This window comes from Plectropomus leopardus, chromosome 5 (genome assembly GCF_008729295.1).
Source record: "Plectropomus leopardus isolate mb chromosome 5, YSFRI_Pleo_2.0, whole genome shotgun sequence".
In the NCBI taxonomy this organism is placed as follows: Eukaryota; Metazoa; Chordata; class Actinopteri; order Perciformes; family Serranidae; genus Plectropomus; species Plectropomus leopardus.
In genome coordinates, this window is record NC_056467.1 from 27,116,859 (window position 1) to 27,139,683 (window position 22,825).

At 41.5% G+C, this 22,825-nt stretch overlaps 1 protein-coding gene across 1 annotated transcript in view; it reads left to right on the top strand.

Moving 5' to 3' along the window:
* foxo1a (forkhead box O1 a) overlaps window positions 1-19,023 on the top strand; it is a 28,919-nt gene extending 9,896 nt beyond the window's left edge. Inside the window, exons 2-3 of the mRNA XM_042486281.1 lie at window positions 13,991-14,182; window positions 14,817-19,023. Of these exons, the coding sequence (XP_042342215.1) occupies window positions 13,991-14,182; window positions 14,817-16,004 (1,380 nt within the window). The 3' untranslated portion in view covers window positions 16,005-19,023. The remainder of the gene's footprint in view (window positions 1-13,990; window positions 14,183-14,816) is intronic.
* Window positions 19,024-22,825: the final 3,802 nt, after the last annotated feature.

The window sequence follows — 22,825 nt, forward strand, 5'->3', positions numbered from 1 at the left end:
ATTCAAACAAATCATGTCAAATGTGTACACGGGTGTTTCCACCCACCTCAGACACTGGCATCACATAACCCAGCGGCACTCCTGCCAGAGTTTTGTTTTGTCAGTTCTGTCTTTATCTGGCAGTGGACCAGCGGACAGATCATTCAGTGAGTGTGGAGTCCAGTTACTGCACAGAGAGTGGAAGTGATGTACAAAAAGATCCCAGCAGAGAGGAGAAGCACAGTGAGCAGGACAGAGGAAAGATGCCCACTCAGGCTGCTTTACTCTGGAGCCTTAAAAAAAACAAAGTTGACATCCAGCAACGTGGTCAGGTAAACAGTCATTTAGGATGAGTCATATTGTTTTGTTTTTCTCAGTGCAGGTTTGGTAGTAGCAGGCCAAGATCACGTGACCATGTGTTTTGGCAGAGGGTTTGCCCAGGCATGGATGTTTGTCTCACAGAGTGTGCTGCTGCTCTTTCTGCCACCACAACTTCTCATCAGTCAGAAAATTTGGGAAAATGTCCTGTGGGGTTAACAGGAAGACCTCAGCATTGTTTTACAGTGTGAGAAGAGGAACCGCTGTAAGGATGTTGAATAATTTCACCATTCAGATGAGAAGTGAAAGCCCTCAGCACTTCTTTACACAGGGTTTCCCATTGATTTCTCATAGTGTGTGTGTGTGTGTGTGTGTGTGTGTGTGTGTGTGTGTGTGTGTGTGTGTGTGTGTGTGTGTGTGTGTGTGTGTGCAAACACACAGGGAGTGAGTAGAGCAACACTTTTTACAGGACTGCTCACTGCTGAGGGCCCCAAACCACAGGCATTACCCAGACCCACATTGTTGTGCAATTCCCGCCCTAAAGCGATTATGCACGGTGCCTGTCAGACTGGCCGGGCATTATCACACAATCGCACATGCATTCAGGCATGTGTGATTGTGTTCACATACATGAACGCTCACAGAAGCTGTGTAGCTGACTGGCAAGGGTGGAAATTTAAATGCACACTTTAATCAGAAGTGCTGTTAGTGTGTCAGACAGCAGGTTCCCCGCTTTTGTTGTCATGGGAACTAATAGTTTGTTTCAGGTCTCAGTGCAAAACGGTGTGACAGAACCACCCTCAGGTATGTTCGCTTTAGGTTTGCATCGGTGTTGCAACAATGCAGCACTATTGTCTGTGTTGTATAGCGAGGCTCTTGGCCGATATAGTGTTTTTAAGAGAAACACCTCCCTGGGAGAGGAGAGGTTACCAGCAGTGAGGTTTCACTTCATATTAGCTTCTACTAGCACATAGCTTATAGACTAAAACCAAAACATCACATCCAAAACAGATTTCTGTTTATAATTTCCAAAGCAAGTGCTAAGCCTGCTCGTATTTTATCACCGTAATTTTCCTGGAAGAATTTATGCGTATCCGGGGCACTGCTAAGCACTGATGTAATATTTTTGAGGACAGATTTGCTTTACAATTTGAGGGCAACATCTTTAGTTTCCACTCAGGGTTCCTGCATTGGATTCCTGGAAATGCCGCAGTGCCAGTCAGGCAGATTAGACGTGTAACCACATGTGGACTCATTTTTCTCTCAATGAATCATTCATGTCTTGGTTGAAGTAATTGATGAAGGAGACACCAGAGTAAAAAGGAATTTTGATCTGTTGACGACACTGGCTTTTATGTCGTCATCTAAAGAACCCAGAATCATTATTCTCATTGTTTAAAGACACTGCCGTTTGGATTTGTATTCAGATTAATCCAGCTATGTAATAATTATTTCACAGACTCTAACCAAAAGCTGAGAAATTTATTTAAAAAAAGTTTTCTTTGTCATCTTATGGTTCCATTTTTGCATGTGAGATATGATACTCACATGCTCTCTCTCTCTCTCTCTCTCTCTCTCTCTCTCTCGCTCTCTCTCTCTCTCTGTCTCTCTCTTTGTCTTGACTTGAAAGAAAAAATAATCAGAATCTTATGATCTCAGGAAAACGGATTTATTTAAAGTTGCACATGGTGACTGGAATAAGCACAGTTATTGCCATTATCTGTCTAGTATATTAGTTCTGACAGTTTCGGGACATGTAGCTGGCCGCCGTGATTGCATGAATTATCCTTTCTCTAGAATCTATGACTTCTCTCTTCCCCCACTTGCTTCTGTCCCTTTAAAGAGATGTACATTTCATGGCTGACAGGAAGTGGGTGCTCTGAAAGCAGCACAAGGTATGCAGCACCAGGGTAGTGATGTCATCCGCAGAGGAAGCACCACTGAGAATCTGAGCACGACACCAGATTCTGTAGCATCTTCCTCTTCCAGTGTTTCTGTCATTTTTGGTCATTCTTCTGCTTATCTCCTATCAGAGCTGGGAAATGAAATGAATCAGTATTCTTGCTCATTATTTGTCCAAATCATTGTTTCAAATTCTCAGAAGTCTCAAATTGAGATATTGTGGTACTCAGCTAAATCAGAATGTGTGAACGTCAGTTGAATAGAGCCAAAGTAAATGCTGGAGTGAGGCTTTGGTTTACTCACGTATGGCTTCTGTCCTGACCTGTACTGCAGCCAGCTTGATAATGGCCTCTCTCACTGGGATGCCAAGTCGTGGTCTTTGTGCCCTGGTTTAATGTCACATTTGCTATCTACTGTCCCTCACAAATGTGTGAGCCCTCACCACGACCGATATGTATTATTATTGAGAAGGCAGCATTTCTTGAATCAGACACTTCAAACTGCTAGCTCCAAATTAAACATAATAGCACCTTTTTGTACCATGTGATCCCTGGACTTCTTCCCACCACGAAAATGAACACATAGTAGCACAATAAAACTGTTCCCAAAAGATTTATTTAGCATGGCAACACGCTTACAATATATTGAATAGCCCATGTTTTGATGGCAGTGGTTTAATAGCAATAAGCCAAATAACAGGTGATAATTTAAAAAACAACATATATACACAAGTGTTAAATAAAACAATATATTTCTAATAAACAAACTGTATTTGCATTTGAAAACACATGAACATATCTTATTAACATAGCGATGAAAATGAAAAAGAGCCAAAATCTAGTCAGCAGTTTCTGTTAAAACATTTGAATGAAATCCCAGAGTGCTCTTCCTGTGAGCTTCACAGATACATTTATTTTGTGATGTGTCACCCTTTTTATAATGAGCCCATGAAAAAAAGCTATTTTGCAATAAAAGGATTATAATGGCTCCTGTAGGTCTCACAATGTTGTTTTTTTTATTAAAACAATTTTTTTTAAAGCGAAGCATGAAGGATGCTAGTTTTAGAATTGGCAAGTAGCCCAATGTTACGATGTACAGACTGCTTTATAGACATTGTGCATATCTAGGGACAGTTAAAAGGAGAGTTAAAAGGACAAGAAAAAGCCAAGGACATGTCTTTTTTTAGGAAATCTTTTTTTTTCTTGAAACATCATGGTTAATTATGACTTTAGACTCAGGCCATGGCATTAGTATCACTCTCTAATTTGGGAACATTATTGACAGTATGTGCCCTCTTATTCAAGCGCAAACTTGCAAGTGATGTCGGGTTTTAAATTTGGTTATATTTTTGGTGCTCAGCGGGGATCACTGCAGTGATTAAGAGCTACACTTTTTAGAAAACTGTATTCAAACAGTCTGGGTGGCCATTTTTCTTCCATTTTTCCATTTGTACTCCTTTAAAAAAATGTTGGTATACAGCCTTTTTTTCATGAAGAAAGTTTTGAAGTGCTGTTATTAGTGCTTTATGGTGTAATAAAACAAATGTAGGAAATGTACCAATGAGAAATTCTTTCAACTCTGTAACTAAAAGGGGATTTATTGGAATCAAGATCTAGCCATAAAAACAGCTCGGGGATATCCCTGTGTTTGCCAGGTTGAACTGGGGTAACAGGCGTATAAATATAACCCCTCAAACACTCCCTCCACCCTCCCTCCCGTGGTGGGTCAGGCCTGTGAACGCAGGCTGCCACACAGGCACCCAGCCGTGGTCCACACACTGCATCTTTATCCAGGCGGAGCAGGCAGCGGCCCAGCCCAGCCGCTCTGCTGATCAGAGGCGAAAAATATCCCTGCTCCACAGACACAGCTCTGTGCATTTACAGACTCACATTGTGTTGCACATAGCAACACATGCACATATTTCAGCATGGTAAGCTTAGCCAGCACAACCCAGTCCCTGTCTGTACACATGAGCTGCATGCTGCTTGAGTCTGAGTCAGGAAATCAGCAAGCACAAGAGAGAGCTCAGCATGTAAACTCATCCCAGAGCTATAGCTGAAGTTAAAGCAATGAAACAGTCTAAGTTCATTAAAGTTCAGGCACTTATTTAATTATTTTTTAATAACAGTTTGCTGTGTTACAGAAATTTACAAAATGAGGCAATAAAGTAAACATTTCTTAATCTTTAAAAGCTCTCCTTTAGAGCAGCTAAATGCAAATTTAAATGGACAACTTGACCATTTTATAAAATAAAATCTATTTAATTTCCCTTAGTTTTTAGCTTTAACTATTCACAGATCAAAATAAATTTCTGAGTTTCTATATGAATAAAAGAAGATTACCAAGAATACTTCCTAAGTTCCTATAAAAATGCTGTTAAAATAATTTTCGTATAGTAATTAAGTTATCCACTTACAGAGTAAATTTGGGGTCTTTTCGTACAAAAATTATTATTTTTATTTCGTTTTCTTTTTAATTTTTCTTTTCTTTTTTTTACTCTGTGATGATCCCTAGCCCCCCTGTGATCCCTCTGCTTCAGGCTGGTTTCCTGAGGGTGGTGCTTTATGCACACTGACTTCAGCGGGAAAAAGAGAGATTTTCTCTCAATGAAAAATATAGTCTCTTCAAAGTTTAGGACAAGCAGCCAAAAATGGGCCAAAGAGATGCAGCAGTGAAACTTAGTGTCCCTCTGGCTATCTTGTGTTGTCGCAAACAACGAGATGGCTGCTAGTGATACAGACAGAAATTGTTTAGGGGGAAAGCACCTGTGGTTGAATTCGCCCCTATCAAGTGGACTGATAATGTCCAGTCTTGCAATGTCCCTTTGAGCGGGCCCTACAGTTGTACTGTACTTTAATAAAGTTCAGTAAATACTTTATATTCATATAATGAATATACAAATGTCAGTTAGACGCCAATCTGCATGAGAAATAAAGAAAACAAATTGGGAATAATAATTAATCACTGAGAGACATGAATTTGATTTTTTTTTTTTTTCAAAATTACTTGATAGCTTACCACTGGTACAAATATTTCTCCTGCATCATCATCATCATCCTCCTGGGCAACTTGTCATCCTTTTCTTATTGGTCTGGTGAAATAAAAGCATGAAAGAACGAAAAACCAGATTAAACTGAGAAGATTATAGCCAACAAACACAAAAAGTTCAGCCTTGATTTCTCTATCAACAACCTTTTTGACTGTTTGACTTGTTGATCATGTAATTTATGTTTAAAGGTGGTCACTCACTTGCTTATTCAGCTAAGTTTTCTTTTGGAGCAATTTGTTCTAATGTCAAACATGGCCAAAGCAGAGGAAATTACCAATGATTTATTATTTTCTCACCAAGTTGTGTTTGTTTGGATCCATAAAGAGGTCAAATCATAAGTGGGGAACTGTTTCTAAAATGTACAGTAAGAGCTTTATCCGCCATTGTAATCCTGCTGGAAAAGCCTACCTGGACAAGGGCCCCCTCTTTCCTTTTTCCTCTTGTTTTGCCCAGTCAGACTGCACAGTTTTGATTAGGAAGTAGTGCCTCTTGAACCCACTGTTTGCTTCAGCTGGTCCCTTGCAGTTCACATACCGGGGCCTTATTCTGCAGCATTTTACATAGAAACCAGAGGCATCGGTGGGATCAGTATCAGGAACGACCAGCTCTTCCTGTGCGGATACAATGCAGCAGGAAGTTCGCTAATAGCCCCTCCACTCCACCACTCGTCTCACACTATCATACGGCGATGAAAGATCCCAGAGTGTCAGTGGCTTTGCTGCTTCTCACTGTAAGCGCAAAACCGCTCACAGACTATTTATCATGTGTCTGCAGCGATTGTGAGACCGATCAATCTTAAGCTTTACCAGTCATCATCCTCTCAGGCTTCCAAGGTCAGCTCTGTGTATATGTGTGTGTGTGTGTGTGTGTGTGTGTGTGCGTGTGTGTGTGTGTGTGTGTATTGGGGGAGGGCGGTCGGTTGCACTCAGATTCCTTGCAGAGGATTGTGAAAGGGAGATCCTGCCAAGAGGCCGTCAGTAAATACATTTGCAGACAGATTTGCCTCTGCATGACTTGCGTTTTCTGCCTTTCCATCTGCGCTTTATGATGGTCATATAACTCAGCATCTCACAATGACCATTTTGAAAATCTTCTTTCCTGGAAGTCATAGATTGCTACTTGGGCTCATCTAGACCTCTAAAATGAATTTAAGGGAATTTAAGGAGCTTCACACTGAGCGCTCCTTGTCCCAGGCCTCCACTCTCCCCTCACTCTGCCAAATTGAATAATTGGAAGTTCACGTCAGCGGTTGAGAAAGAGACCTTTTTTGCTGCAACACGAGTGTGCGATCAGTTGTGGCCACTAGTGTACATGCATGTTTCCCAGAGGAGCACGTGAAAAGGACAAGGGAGGGATAGAAGTCTTAGGAAGGGGGGCGGGATGGAGGGAGAGGGCAGAAATGATCTATTTCTGGTTCAAACCATGTCCTAGGGTCAGCTTCCATTTTTAATCTGGGGATGTTTTTAAAAACAGAGATTGTGGCTGAACAGACCTATTTTTATATCACGGCTAACAGTGACACATTTATATGTTCCCTCAGTCGAACCTGAGGCGCTGTGCTGTGTTGCTCGCTGCTACACAACATTAATGACAACACTCATTTCCTTTTCCCAGGCTGTTTTAATGAAAGCTGTGGCATTAAGGGTCACAGGTTTACATTTCCTGTGCTCTGCTTTTTATTTCCACAACCTTTTATGATCATTGCTGTATTGACTTTAGTAAATAGGTCAATGATTATCACTAGCCAGTCCAATGTTGGTGCTGATGATAACTTATCAAACTGCAAACACATGAAGTCAGCGCAGGCTGTTGAGATTACTTTGTGACTGTGGCAATGCAAAGTTGTAATGCTTAATTTTCTTCGTGTGTGTGTGTGTGTGTGAGAGAGAGATAGAGAGAGAGAGAGAGAGCTGTCTGAAGATCAGTACGTCCAGACTGTAACAGCTTCTTTTCCTTTCATGTATAGATGTGGCTATGATGGCACCGTTGATGAACCGTTGCTTTGTGGACTGCCATTTTGCAGCCTCAATTTCGGCATTTTGGCTGCGCCATCTTAGTTGTTTGGAACCAGAAGTGACCATATTTGGACAAGAGGTTGGAGCTGTATATGAGTGAAGGGTGGAGCTGACTCATAGGCTGTACAGATATTCAAGGGGCCTGGACTTTAAAAAGCCATGTGTCTGGGCCTTAATCAAATGCAATAAAATAATAATAATAACCCAATGTACAGTTTTTACAGACGTCAAAATGATCTGTTGAGTCCAAAAACGTTTTTTGAGCCAGGTTGTAATCATGCTTAGATTTGCTTTAAAGTTGGGCATTTTAAAATAGAGCTCTATGGGGATTGACCCTCTTTTGGAGCCAGCCTCTAGTGGTCATTCAAGGAGCTGCAGTTTTTGGCACTTTTATTGTCACTTCTCAGCCTCAGAGGTTGCAGCCTGATCACAACACTAAAATGATCACCCTGGAGATAAATACTGTAGAGCTGCCATACACCAGTTTGAACTATTACACCAATGACTTAATATACTTTGACGCAGCAAATTAAGGTGCAATCCAAGTCTTTTGATCTGGTCTTTATGGATCATTTATGTCCAATAAATCATAAATCCCCACCATTAAACAGTCAGGCAGAAATCCTCCACAAAATAAAATAAAAAATTCTCCCCAAAAACAAATCAATTTTGATTTATGGCTGTTTGAGGTAATTTGGTTTAGAAATGTGTTTCCAAAAAACGATTTGAAGTTGGATCGACTCACAGTACGTTTAGCCAAGAACTGACTCTATAAAAATAACCATTGCCACTCATCTCATGCTCATGTGTTATCACTTTGATTAGCGTCTGAGGCCAGTTTACCACAATACACCACCTTGAGCTAACCTGATTTCATAATCTAATGGAATCAGCCGTAATCGCGTGCTTGATCACACAATAGTGTGTCTGACATGAAGGGGAAAAACCTGCCAGGAGTGTATCTTTTGATGACTTTGAGATCCTAACAAGTGGTAGTTCCCCGTCACTTGTCGCCCCGCCATCTCACCTGGAGCTGTGTGCTCAGGCCTGTGCTGTTGTTAAGCGGCCAGACCTGCTGAGCTGGTGTTAGGCTAATAACAGGTTTACACATTTTCTGTCTTAACCGCACTGCTCTAACTCAGCCAGACTCAGCACAAAGCTCCAGACATGACCAAGCTACGGCTTTAGGGCTACTTACTTTGGCGGTTTGAAATGGTGCACTACATACTCTATAGGTCGCCGCAGACATTACACAGAAAATGGCTAGTTAGGATGCAAGAACATACCTACTGCTGAGTTTGAAACATGGGGAACGAAAGGTGAAAAAGCCTGTTCAGGACAGCACCGTTTCTCTAATGAGTTCAGTGGAAATAGCTCAGGGAAACCACATTTTTTTCACTTTCATCAGTTCCATATCTCGGGTAAATGTGTGTGAAACTTCTAAAAGAACTGCTGGCGTGTGAGTTCGTACCTCCTGCACGCTTTCAGTCTGTGACGAGGGAGCGCTGCTGCAGATGCTTCATACCTGTAGCTGTACAGGCTTTGCAGCTGAGGTTTCACTTGTGGCTTCACTTGATTCAAAGCAGCCCTGCAAGTAGGTGGTGCCGCACTCTTCTGGGGATTTTTTCATTAGGCGAGTTGACATTTGAGCAGCTCTGAGAGCGTCAGCACCTCGGTCAGTGTGCCAGCAGCTGTCTGTCTCCGTTTTTCTGCAGGTAGTTACTACTGTCTGCAGGAGTAAGGAGGAGAGGAGAGGTGAAAGAAGATAGGAAGGAAAACAGAGGAGAGGAGAAGTGAGAAGAAAAGAAACACTATGAGGAGAGGAAAAGGGAAAAAAAACAAGATGAAAAGGAGAAGGACACAAGATGAGGAGTTTTGGGAGTTGGAGGGTAGGAGAGAGGGAGAGGAGTGAAGAGAGAAGGAAGGAAACAAGATAAAGGAGAGGAAAAGACAAAGGAGACAACTAGAAGAGAGAAGATGAAGAGAGAAGGAATGAGGTGAGAGGAGTTAAACAGAGTAGAAGGAGACATGAAATAAAGAGAGGGCGGGAAGGAAGGAGAGGAGGAGAGGGTGATGTAGTGAACACTGTGGCCTTTCAGTAGTGCTGCCAGTGAGGGAGTTTAAACCAGCACAGTGTGTTCTTTACTGATCCTTGCCCACTCTGTCACACACAATCCTTCCTTCTCTCTTTCTTAAATAGCCTACACTCAAAACACATTCTCTATCGCTCTCTCTCTCTCTCTCTCACACACACACACACACACACACGCACACACACACACGCGCACGCACACACACACACCCACACACACACACATACATACACGCTCATGCAACCAAGCCATCCATACTGCAGCCACTTGTTGAGTCATGACGTATTCAGTCATGCAATTCAGTCTCAGCAGTCACATGACAAAGTGAGCATTGCTTTCATCTAATAAATATAGTGTGACATCATGGATTAATGCCTGTTGCTAAACTTAAACTCTCTGGAAGTTGGGGGGGTGGGTATCCGAGGATGGGGAAAAAGCTAAATTTGCGGTGTCCACTTGACTCACAGTGCTGTGGCTCCGCATTCCATGCCTTTTTCTCTACCTCACGACTGCCACGTTTCCTGTGAGGCAGGAAGTCAGCTCTGTTTCCTGTCACAGTCCTCTTTCATGTGGTCACTTCCTCGTGTTTTGCCAGCGCCGCTCTGTTCTGTTGACTCAGAGAACGAAGGTGGGTTTGGGCAGAAGAGAGAAAAGTGTTTTTATTATCTCTGGTTACACAAGCCAGCCTTCTGAGATACAGTAATGCCAGGTTACTGCCTTTTTACACAACATTTATTATGATTACATTCCTCAGCGCAACACAAAGGTTTTTATTCACATTAACTATATAATATGTGTTATTTATTTTGCAGGCTTTGCCAAAATAGTCTCCATCTTTTTGTTGCATTTTTTCGTGGAAAGAAACAAAAAAAACACTTTTGAAATGGGATGTGTCATTGCCTTTTTCTCTAAATCAACACAAGATAGGGCCGTCCTCGAGTGACAGTTATCAGAGTTCAGTTCTGTGAAATTGTGGGTTTTGTAACCTTGCAGAGGAATGTTTATTGTGATGGCTGCTGGGCTGGGAATCCTGCCTTTACTGTTTCCAAAGAGATACTAACAGGTTGGCTCTGATTACGATTGAACTTTGCACACAGTGATTAGCTGGAATGTTAAGATTCCTGTGTACTGCGGCCAGAGATAAAATGGTGTCACATACAGCCACAGGATCCAAAAGAAACTCTTCATTTGTAAATATATATATATATATATATATATATATATATATATTATATATATATATATAAGCTACATTCACAAATGTAGCAAGCTCTGTCATAGATTTATATATATGCATGTTTGTGTATGTGTGTGTGTGTTCGTGTGTGGTAATGTGCGTGTTTTCATCCCAAATCGCGTGTGTTTTCAAACCACAATATCACTGGCCTTAGTGGAGAGAGCAGCAAAATCAAAACCATACCGTGCTGCTGTTTGTCCTACTGCCACTGCACTAAATACATGAGCTGGCACTCTCTCTCTCTCTCTCTCTCTCTCTCTCTCTCGCTCTTGTTCTCTCTCTGTCGCTCTCGCTCTCTCTCTCTCTCTCTCTCTCGCTGTCTCTCACACACACACAGTGGGAGACGAGGCTTTTCCATTGGCTCCACCAGACACCCTCAGCCACACTCCCCACACAGTACTCCGAGTTCTGCCGAGTTCTGGTATTTCCCATCAGAGGACTTTTTTATGACCCTTCACTTGTACTCCCTGTATTGCATCAAGACTTTTAAACTGTTTTTTTTTTTTTAAGTTCTCTATCGTCACAATACTGTGTGCATTGACTGTGACGTCAGCCAAAATAGAAACCAGAGCCTCTGAAGTGGTGACTTTAGCAATGAGTTTCTCCTTCCTGTCATCAGGAAGATATAAGGCTGTAACAGGACATCCCGGCGTCTGCGCTCACATTGCAGTCATTCCTTGTTGCAGCACAGCTGAAATTACCAGCACTCTTAGCGGTCATGGGAAAGAGAGGCTCATGACCAGACTTTACTCCTTGCATTTTGTCATAGCTACCAATGTGCACGAGGAGGAGGAGGGAGGTGGGGGTTGAAAAGCATTTGACTATTGGCTAAGTCCATTGGGTCATTTGATTCAGAATTACATTAATTTGTGAAGGGCCGGTGTTCAGGCGGGCCCCCATTTGCCCTATCACCTGAAGTCCTCAAGGAAAGTAGTAGTCATTTGATTGATCAGTTGATTGTCTGAGAATTAGTCAGCAACAATTCTGTTAATCGATTAAAGGGAACTCTTGTTGCTGTGGAAGGACCTTTCCAAAGTTTGAAAAGATAACCCTGATGGTGTCATTGTGATGTCATCGGGGTTATCTCAGTTTGAGCTTGAGACTTTGTGACAAATTGGAATTGTGTACTTTGAAAGATGAAGACATGGAAGGTCTAATGAAAGATGATATCGAAGTGCATAAAGGCCACGACACCAAACCGACATTGGCGAACTAGCAGTGATGAAAGCCCTCTGCTGTGTTGCCTCATGTTGCTGTGTCTCGGCCAAAAGTTGCACAGGATCACACCAAACCGATGGCCAACATGTACATATGTTCTGCTCGTGCATGAGAGGAGATACCCCTTCATGCCAGCAGACAGCGGTCGTCTGTATCAGTCATTTAAAAACTGAGAAACTAATAAAGACCACATGCACAATAACAACACAACCCAATATTGAAAGAACAAAAGATATTTACTGTGCACCAATGAACAAAGACACAAACCATTACGAAATGTCTATGTGAAGAGCTCAGTGGTTGAGGAAAAACTGTCTTACCTCATGTAACAAGTTTGTTTCTACCTCCCTCCCTTTTAACTTTAGCTGTTTGTTTACATTGCTCCCTTCCATTTCTCTTCTCATGTGCTGAGCTAAACGGCCAATCAGCATGACTTCATTCAGCAAAGGGCTCCACGGCCACTACCGCTGATTCAATATGCTCAATCAATGGAAAAAACTCAGACGAGGTTCAGCGAGGGTTGACTACGGCCAACAATGCGGGACACTCGTTTGTTATTGGCCCAACTTGGGCGAACAGCCGACCGTCAGTTTGGTGTGTCACTGCCCTTATGGGAAATGCAAGATCCAGTGTTTTAAGAGCTTGACCAGAAGTCAGAATATCTCTTCTTCTTTTTCTTCTTCTTCTTCTTCTTCTTCTTCTTCTTCTTCTTCTTCTTCTTCTTCAATTTTGACCATTCTCTTTTTAAATTTGTCTCTTGCAAGTCTACCACCTTTATGGAAGTGCAACACTCAATAGCTGGAATGCCCTATTAATCTCAAAAGTCAATTATTAGATAAAAAATATCACATATTGCCATTTGTAGCTTTTCAAATGCAAGTAGTTTTCTCTGTTTCATATTAATATAAGATGTTGGAAGAAAACAAGCAGTTTGCAAACATTACTTTGGGCTATGGAAAAAATGTGACAAGCATTTTCACGGTTTTTCAAATTTATAAACTAAACAAATCGTTGATTATTTAGTCGAGAAATGAATCAACATCTGTGGGTTGAAGTGGGACGAGATTTCAGAGTGCCGAATGAGAGGAGATGGTAGAGATGAGGAGAAGCCGAGGTGAAGGCAGAGCAGAGGGCAGACTGTGAACCAGATGTGAAGCAGTGACTCACAGCAGGAACAGGCTTGATGACGTTAGCCACGATGCACGCTAAGCTCTGCATGAGTGTGTGTGCGCCGGGAGTTCCAGCCTTTTCTTCCAAAACAACCAGCTTTACGCATGCACAGTAATGTCTGGCCAAGGCTCATTACTTCATGTTGTGGCCTGGACACAGAAAAACTACAGAGCCAGCGTTTAAATTATTCTCTGGGGGTAAATGGTCACTTCACTAACAGTTTGGGGCTGATTTAGAGTTTGAAAATCATAAGAGACTAAAAAGCAAATGAAGTGTCTGGATACAGTAGTGATTCCAGTTAAGTAGGCCAGAGATGGTGTCTCACTTTCTGTGGTTTGCTCAGCAGACATTTACTCAATATTGTCGCTCTTGTTTGCCGTGTTTTAATAATGCTTCACTAGCTTCCTGCACAAAAATTAGTTTTTCCACTGGGGATGTCACTAAGCAACGTTAGAGTGTTGTATTAATGTATCTGTAAGGAGGAAAGATTAGTCTGTTTCCTCCCTTTGATTCTGTGCTGGTTCAGACAAGACACACAGTCAGGTGGAATGTAAGTGTTTCTATAATGGTGTTTCACAGTGAGCCCCTCTGTTTTTGTAAAGGAAATAAAGGTCTGCATGTACAGTGTACTTGACGATAAGAGTAGCTGCAGTTTAATCCTTGCTATCTTCAGGATGTGTTGCTCATGGCTAAACTTATTGACATCTGGTGTGTGTGTGTGTGTTTTGTGTGTGTGTGTGTGTGTGTGTGTGTGTGTGTGTGTGTTTGTGCACATGTGTTTCTTTGAATTGCACATAGCATTAAATTGTTGAGTGACCTTAAAATCTCCCCTTTCTACTCTGCAAGTCAGCTGTCAGGCAAGATGTGCTTTTAAAAGAGAACCACCTGTACGGATGGATTTGCACTTATATGCTAAAGCAGATCTGTGGCGTTTCATGAAAAGGGCAAACACAAATCTCTCTGTTTGTCCACTCCTCACCCAGCATCTCTCTGTCTCCCTCTCCTCCAGAACTCCATTAGACACAACCTGTCGCTGCACAGCCGCTTTATCCGCGTCCAGAATGAGGGGACGGGGAAGAGCTCATGGTGGATGCTAAACCCGGAGGGTGGGAAGAGCGGAAAGTCCCCGCGACGCAGGGCGGCCTCCATGGACAACAACAGCAAGTTCACCAAGAGCAGAGGAAGAGCAGCTAAGAAAAAGGTAAAAATAAATAAATAAATAAATAAACAATAAAGATTCCAGCTCATGATTTGTGCTTAGACACTGCGGGTAATTCAGGTTAAAACCATGCCAAGATTTTTCTTTTATCTCAATGTTCTGTCAAAACAATTAAACTGATTTTTCATAGTGTTTTGATATTTTTTTCACAAATTATAATTATTCTTAATGATTAAATCGTCAATTAAAACACAAGACATCATATAGGATTTTAGTCATATTTAAGCTTCAATTGCTCTTTTCTTGGCTTTAAAGGAAGCATTATAATTATAACAAATACAATTATCTTTACTTAGTGGCTAGTAAAGGTGAGGGAAATTAATCAAGAATGATTCTATGTGTTTGGTAGAGGCATATCCACACTTCTTACTTATTTTTTATTCTTTCTTAAAGTAGTCATGTCTGCAAAGATCTTTTGAAAGCCATTTTGAGATATTATCACATTAATGACACATATTTAGCAAGAATACTTCTGTATTTGTTTTTTTTTTTGGTACCATCCAACCATGTGTTTCATTGCCAATGGTTTCTGCCCAAAAACATATGCTCCACTGACTGTCTGTGGTACATACAGTATGTCTATTGGTACACTGAGAGTCTCCTTGTCTCTCCACAGCTGTCCCTGCAGGCCGGCCCTGACGGAGGCGCAGACAGCCCAGGCTCCTATTCTAAGTGGCCTGGCAGCCCCAACTCCCACAGCAACGATGACTTTGATGCGTGGAACAGCTTCAGGCCTCGGACCAGCTCCAACGCCAGCACTCTGAGTGGTCGCCTCTCACCCTTCATGCCTGAGGATGACCTCGGGGAAGCAGACGTGCACATGGGCTACCCGGGAGCCCCCGGGGCCAAGATGACAGCCACACTGCCCAGTCTCACAGAGATGACCGGCTCTCTGGTACACAGTTCTGAGAATGTCATGGAGAACCTTCTGGACAACCTGAACTTGCTCTCACCCAACAACTCTCAGGTTGGAGGAGGGGCAACGACCCCTGGCTCTTCCCAGTCCTCCCCGTCAACTATGATGCAGCCGAGCCCTGGTTATCCCACTTACAGCTCGCCCAGCATGGCTCCGCAGCCTCAGCAGGAGTACCGCAAATGTGTGTACGGCCAGGCAGGAATGAACAGCCTGTCGTCCATGCCACTGCAGACGCTGCCGGAGAGCAAGCCCAGCTTCGGGCCCAGTATGGGCCAGTACAGCTGCCCTGCGGGGCTTCTGAAGGAGCTGCTGACGTCAGATACAGACCAGCATGGAGAGCTCATGCCGTCAGTGGAAACTGTGGTGTCTCAGTCCAGCGGAGGCTGCATGCTGCCACCGTACAGCAGTAGCCAGCATGCAGCTAAACTCATGGGAGGAGGGAACGGTCACCCGCATGGTCTCTCTCACACTCACCCCCACAACGTGCACAGCCAAGCCCCGGCCACGTCACCAGCCATGAATGGCCGCTTGCTCATGTCCCTGAGCCACAGCGGGGGCTCCACGCGTCTGCCTACAGCCAAAAGTCCCATGCAGATGCCTTATGGTCTCTCCAGCCACCTCAGTGCGGGAGGCATGCCTGGTGGCTTTTGCCCTCTCAACACCAACGGATACGGCCGACCAGGCCTGCCACAGCCCTTACACCAGGAGAAGCTGCCGAGCGATCTGGATGACATGTCCATCGAGAAATTTGAGTTTGACATGGAGACAGTCCTCCATGACACTCTGATGGACGGAGACTCCCTGGACTTCAACTTTGAACCAATGGTGACCCAACAAGGTTTCCCCCATGGAGTGAAGACCACCACACACAGCTGGGTGTCAGGGTAGAGACTGTAGTGCTGTTGCTCTTTGTTTAAAGGCACAATCAGAACTCATCTGAGACAAAAAGTGTATTTTAGGATGTTTAATCCTCAATCCAACTTCACCATCAACATTTCTGTTTCAAAAAGAACTTTTCGGACCACTTCAGCAGACTCAGACAGGTCGTGAAGAGCTGAGGATGCATCTCCATTAGAGCCCCTGAACTGGTGAAGATGAAAACAGAATTATTTTTGAAATATCACATATTCTGTACAAACTAAGTGCCAAACATTTTTGCCTTAACATAAGAGCCAAACTGAAACACACCTCTCTGGTTTACTCACCAAGGTTACAGATACTTTACAGTTGTGTTGTGTCTGCAATTTTTGCAAGTGACACTGCCAGCTACATCTCATCAGCAGCAGCACAATCTGTAGGAGTGCACAAACTCACACCATGATGTTTACTGTTTCTACAATCAAGCTTTTCGCATGTACAGTGTAGTGATATTTGATTACCACTGCAGAAGACTTATGAAGATAATCTGGCTCTTGGGTTTGTGGACTGACATCATGTAAAGTGAGAGACTTCTCAAGGGATCCTCGGATGATGTTACATAATAACTCACTCTGTTGTTGCCTGAATGTACATAGCGTCGTCATACAGTTTGTAAAATCGGGCCTCTTGGTGTATTTTCTTAGACTGTAAATAGTGTTTACAGAGCGGAAGCAGAAGTCAAGGCAGTAGAAACAAGCTCAAGTTAAAAAACTGGATCAGATTCTTTGAAACACATGTCGAATGTACAGATCTGTGCTTGAGGATTCAACTCAATCAGGCTGTAAAATGGTAACACAATTCATGATTGCTTGTACATACATTAAGAATGTATATTAAAACGATGTGTTAGATGTTTACTAGATTTAGTATATATTTGAGACCTAAATTATTTGTGGTTAATATAGATTTATGCTGGTGCGTAACCTGCACTCAGACATGAGAATTGTTCTGAGTCATTCGTCACTCTGAACCTTAATACCACAGGGGCCTATTTATTGTGCCTAACAAAGTAGATATCAACTGCAGGCTTGAAGGTTTTTATATACTGTATATGTCTACGGTCCAGAAGATACTCAAATCCAGCAGTCTTGTAGAAAAATACAGTGAATTCTTTACTTCTAATTCTCTGCTTTAGGGTTGTTAGGGTTTCCTCAACGCTTTGCAGCTCTGTGAATGTTACGAGGTCAAGGGACGTTGGTGGATATGAGATATTCTCAGTGCTTTTGTCGTTTTTACATCAAGGCTGAGTCCAAGACCTGCCAGAGATTGTCATTAAAGTCACTGTGAGTAACCAGCCTGTCCTCTGTCCAGTTTCAGAACTTTTTTATTATATTCCTATTTGTCTCAGAAGGTTAGTGTGACTGATTAGAGTTAGTACAGTTTGATACCTTTGTGTCCAGAAGAGCCCTCTGAAGCTGTCAGCAGGATCAGCTTTACTGCTTTCAGTGAGACTCCACTTTCACTCTGCCCCTCCTACCTCTACATATCTCAATGTCTTTTTAAACATTTGATATAAAGGTAACATGTGACTTGATAGCTTCAATCATCTTCTTAATAACATGTCTTTTTTTAATTACTTTGCCCCTGAAAAGTGCCACTAAGTGTTGAATATCTAGCATGTATATTTGCATTTTCTGACTTGCTTTTCCCACTCACCACTGTACTAACAATGGGCTTGTCAGCCCGTCAGTGACTTATTATGCACAGTCACAAATAGTGTGCAAGATCATGGCTACCTTTGTGAAGATGGCGTCTGTAAAACATGACTGCTTCTGATGAAGTCGACTCATTTGGTGGCTGATAGACCTAACTACAACTGAAAACTGCCTATTCGACATGTTGTGTATTGCATGATTTATCCAGAAACCACATATATAAGCATGTGCTTGATCATGTGTTGTAAAAGACTCTTGAGTATGCAGCTTTTTTATTCAAGTCCTTCACCTTCAACCAGAGGGGGAAGCTTGTTAATACGTTTGGTGTTTAGTTAAAACACCAAAATTTAAAACTTGAATACTCTAGATCAGCAATGGCACATGATCTGACACTGCTGACCTTTTAAGAAAGCCAGGGAGCATAAAAATTAAATTCTTAACATTTCAAAAGGCCGTCAAAGAAGCTGCTGTTTGGCTTTGGTGCCAGGTGTTGCCTTTTCTTACCCAAACTTGCCATAGTGTACTATAGCCAAATTTGCCTTTGAAGTCAAAGTGATATATTTAGCATTTTTATCATGTGATATATTCATAATTATATATATTTGTGCCGGTCACTCAAGTCAGGATAAACTGTAATGAATCCATGAAGTCAGTGTCACAGGATTCACTCTAAAAGTAAAAAGAGCTGTACTGAGTAAATTATATCTCTACATTTTTAAATGATTGAATCTATGCATTATATTCCTTAATTTTATGTTGCTATTGTTATATTTTCATTTTCTTTGAACTTATGACAGAGATATTTTATTGTAACATAGCGCTGTGAGATATTATGGTGTCGTTGTTGTCAAAACTCTATGTTCCAGATAGTTCTATGGGGAAAAAAATGAAGTTTATTTAGAAAATAGATGATGCAGTGATTAATATGCTAAGCTTTTGTAAACTGACAATGTTGTATTTCTTGTATTTAGCTACAGTTTTTAGAAAATAGCATCAAAAAGCAAATTACTGAAAAAATATAAAGATCTTGCATTTTTAAAATGGAAAACACAATATTTAGTCTGTCAGTGACATTCTGCTAAGAAAGCAGATTCTGGACCAATTTTTTGTAATTTTATGAGTAGAAAGACATTGCACTTTTACTTACATTTTATAACAAAGTGCTCCTCGAGACAAGTGAAAGGGTTCCCATTACATATTTTAAAAAAAATCTGTTACATTGAACTTATATACGGGAATAAATTGGAATTGTGCTGTGTGATTTGCAATCAAGAATATGTAACTTGTTCAATATTAATGTATTAAGACCTGAATAAATGTACTTCTGTGTTAAAGATGTGTCAGATTTTTCATTTAACAATAAGAATGATATTGAATGCAGAAGTTGAGCATCGGTTTGGATTTGATACAAACCTGATTTAGTTCAAGGGGCCTATTCTTCAGAATACAAGTAGATGGGAAACGATTACTTTCCCAATATATGTATGTACAGAATCATGAGGATAAGGATAAATAGGGGGATAACAGGCATATGTAGCTTGTTTACATTCAGAAAATCAGCAAAGCTAACTTTTTAGCTATTAACAAGACCTCTGAGCTTCATAATACCTGTAACTACAAATGATTCCTGCTCCCTGAGTAGTCAGTCATGAAATATTGTATACCCAAAACTCCAAAATGATATTATTTTTCTTCTTTAGTACTCAGTACCATATTAACTAAACAGGAGAATGGCTTTACTTGAGATAATTGTCTGAAGTTTTCTGGCCTAAGGTCAAATTTTCATCCTAATTAAAAAAGCCAACTGACATTTCTAGGTCAAAGTTACTCATGTAGTGTTACAAGACTTACAATACTTGACAAGACATCAAATAAAGAGCAGTACAGAGTGTTATTTGCAAAGTGTAGAGGGAGTTAACATGTAGCATTGTTATGTGTGGAACAGAAAAATAACACGTAAACCAGATGGCAAAAGCTATTGTGAATTGAAATTCAAAGTATATTTCCCACTTTCGTCTTCTAATCAGTGTCCACACTTAAAAGTTGGAAAGCACACGTTGGGAATGTTTACATATACAATAAGAATCCACTTCTATCTTGAATATGAAAATATTCTCAATTTCATCTGGGCACAGCATAATCCGTTTTGATATTCCAGATTAGGCTTTATTCTAAATATAGTTTTTTCCGTGGGGGATATGCCAGTTGTATTCTGGTTTTAGAAGCATCCTTTGGAGATGTATACAGCACATTCAGAATGTGGGTCTCACCTGGGTTTAATTTGTTTGTGACACATGGCATCTTGCCTGTTTACAGTTAACTCTGTGTGCTGAGTTTGCAAAGCTGCGGGGTAGAGATGCACATCCAAAGAAAAGGCCACATTTCTGATTGGAAGGAGAAACACACTGACTTTTAAACATTTTGGAAAGACTTGAATATCAACAAGTTTATAAATATGTGCAATATCCTAACACTGACCTTTGCGAGAAAGTGGCTGAAGGAATGAAAGAGGGAGGCTGCAGTCTTCTGGTCGAACAAGTCTGCTACCGCAGGAGAACTTTTTAAAAAATCCCATTTATGTGCAAAAGCAGCTCCAGCCATTTCACTTTTCCATATTTTGATGTCATAAATATCATGAACATGTCAGGGCATATTTATTGGAGCATGTACAGCGATATGTAAATGGGTAATATTAGTGAAATATAAATTTTCATTTGCCATGTAAAGCAGCTCAGTAGGAATATTGTCGTTTTAGGAATAAGGGCATAAACCAGAATCTTTTTTGCAGATTTAAGACATGTGCTGAGACTTGTTTTATAAAAAAGAAAATGTTCAATTCATGTGCTGCACCCTCAGTTCTGGCGTCTCATTTCTTCCGTACAGTGATTCCTCCTAGCTATGCACCCCCTACCACTGAACCCAGTCACCCCACACAGCAAACTGCACAACCTCTCTGGCCCCAGTGTCTTTGACTTTGAGTTGTGAGTAAAAGATAACCTTTAGCTAGACAAGCCACCAGGGACTAGTCTCATGAAATGCCCTGACTAAAAGTGCTCTGAAGAAGCTGGCCTCAAGACTTGTTCCAGTGCTTAACACTGTCTTATGACATTTTTCTCCTCCTGCTCGTTCCTACAGGGCTTACTGTCAGACTGCAGGAAATTTCAGTGAAATGAGTATAACTTGAGTATAACTAGTATAACTACAACTGAATCCCATCCCAGAAACTGCATGCATAACAGTCAGATTAGCCACTAGCATGTGGTGGAGGACCTGGAGGGTTCAACTAAGCTTAAGAAGTGGCACATTGTATGTTTCACCTCCTCCTGTGTCCAGGAGGGAACAAAATAGTGTTTGAATTTCTTTACCGTGCAAAGCAATGTGGGCCAAGGTTTTGGTGTCAGAGCGAAGTGGGAGGGAGATAGAAAGGGGCAGTGAGGAGCTTGTGAGTGCATAGCTGAGGAATGTGGGTGTGGACTCCTGCCAAAGGCATATGCGATCCTTATGTTCCCCTGAGTGCGAGAAGGCAAAATGCGGTTAGACGGCTGGGGCCATGTCAGGACACAGACGTAGTCCGAGTACGCAATATGCCAGGGAGTTCATTCTCTTCCTTGCATTTGTTTTCACTTTTTACCTCCAGTCTAGAAGCACATTCTATAAGATGTCCATGTTTTTAGCCTGTCTGCTTGTACAACTGACTCCCAGAAAGCTCTCTTTCGGGGGGGTTGGGGGGGCATGCAGCAAAGGGCCGAGGCTGGAATCAAACCCCTGGCCCCTGCAGAGAGAACACAGCCTCCACACATGGGGAGCCTACTCTATCCACTGAGCCACCAGGCACCCCAGATAGTTCTTTTTCATGCAAATTTTATTGCTTGTGAATTGTATTTCGTCTCCCTTTGTGTCTCTGCCTGCAACTTCGTGTTCTCAGTGCTGACTGTCTTGGCCAGGTCTCCCTTCGAAAAGAGATTCTTAATCTCGATGGGGCCGACCTGGCTAAATACAGGTTAAATAAAAAATAAATAAATAAAAAAGTTTCCAACCAATTGACAATGAGACAATGAGAAATAAAAAGTACAGAATTTTAAAATAAAGGGGAGATAAAAAAAGAAAAGAGGAATAACTCCTTAAATTGAAATTCTTGTCATTCACTTAGCAGGACTGTTGAGTCAATATTTGCAAACACAAGAATCTTAATAAAGAATACTGTAGCCAACATTCAAGTCAGCCACTTCCTCGTATGTGGCTATTAATAATGTGCTTGTATGAGCTTTCACAATATAATTCCTGAAAATAAGAAAAGCTTTTACGAAATGCCTAAAGTGAGTCACATACAAATAAAGCGTAAGTGTTTTGTGGAAAATAGAAGTCAGAATTAATCAGGAATATTTACAGATAATCACAAAAGCAACATGGAACATCTGCTTAAAGGTGAGGGTCTTGTAGTTATGCAAACAAAAAAAGTGTTACAGTCTAAGTTACACTGGGTCAATACACCTGTTAAAAAAGAGAGAGAAAAATGTTTGACTGGATTAAAGAGCTCATTAAAACACAATCAATCAAATCCTGGACTAAATCCAAGGATGTCTTATTTCAATTTCACTGCTGCCATATTAGACAGTGATGTGGATATAAAACGTAGAAAACTTTATGGTGCAAAACATCTTTGAAGGGTTCTATTAGTGCCTGTATGTGTAGTCGGGCTACAAAATAACATTTATAAGGATCTAATTATATAATAGCCTACAACATATTTCAAAGGGACATTATCTAAACAATTTAAAACGCAATTAGGAAAACATACAAAAAGCATTTTACTACTTACTGTATTTACTGTACTTACAATTATATTTATCTTTTCCAGCTATCATGCAAGCCTGAGCATGCATCCTTTGTGTGTGTGTGCGTGCGTGTGTTTGTGTTGGAGGTGTATCTCTGGGCTCTGTAGGTGAAACAAATAGGTCTCAGAGAGACTTTGGGCCCAAAAGACGCCAAGCAATAGGGCCTGTAACTAGTGAGGTGCAGACGTGAATGACAGACCCATGGGTGGTCCCCAGCATCAGCTGAGCCCGCCTACTGCACTGAGGGAATTTACCCAGCAGAATTTAACATAGTATTTTCATTTGTTAACCAGTTCATCTA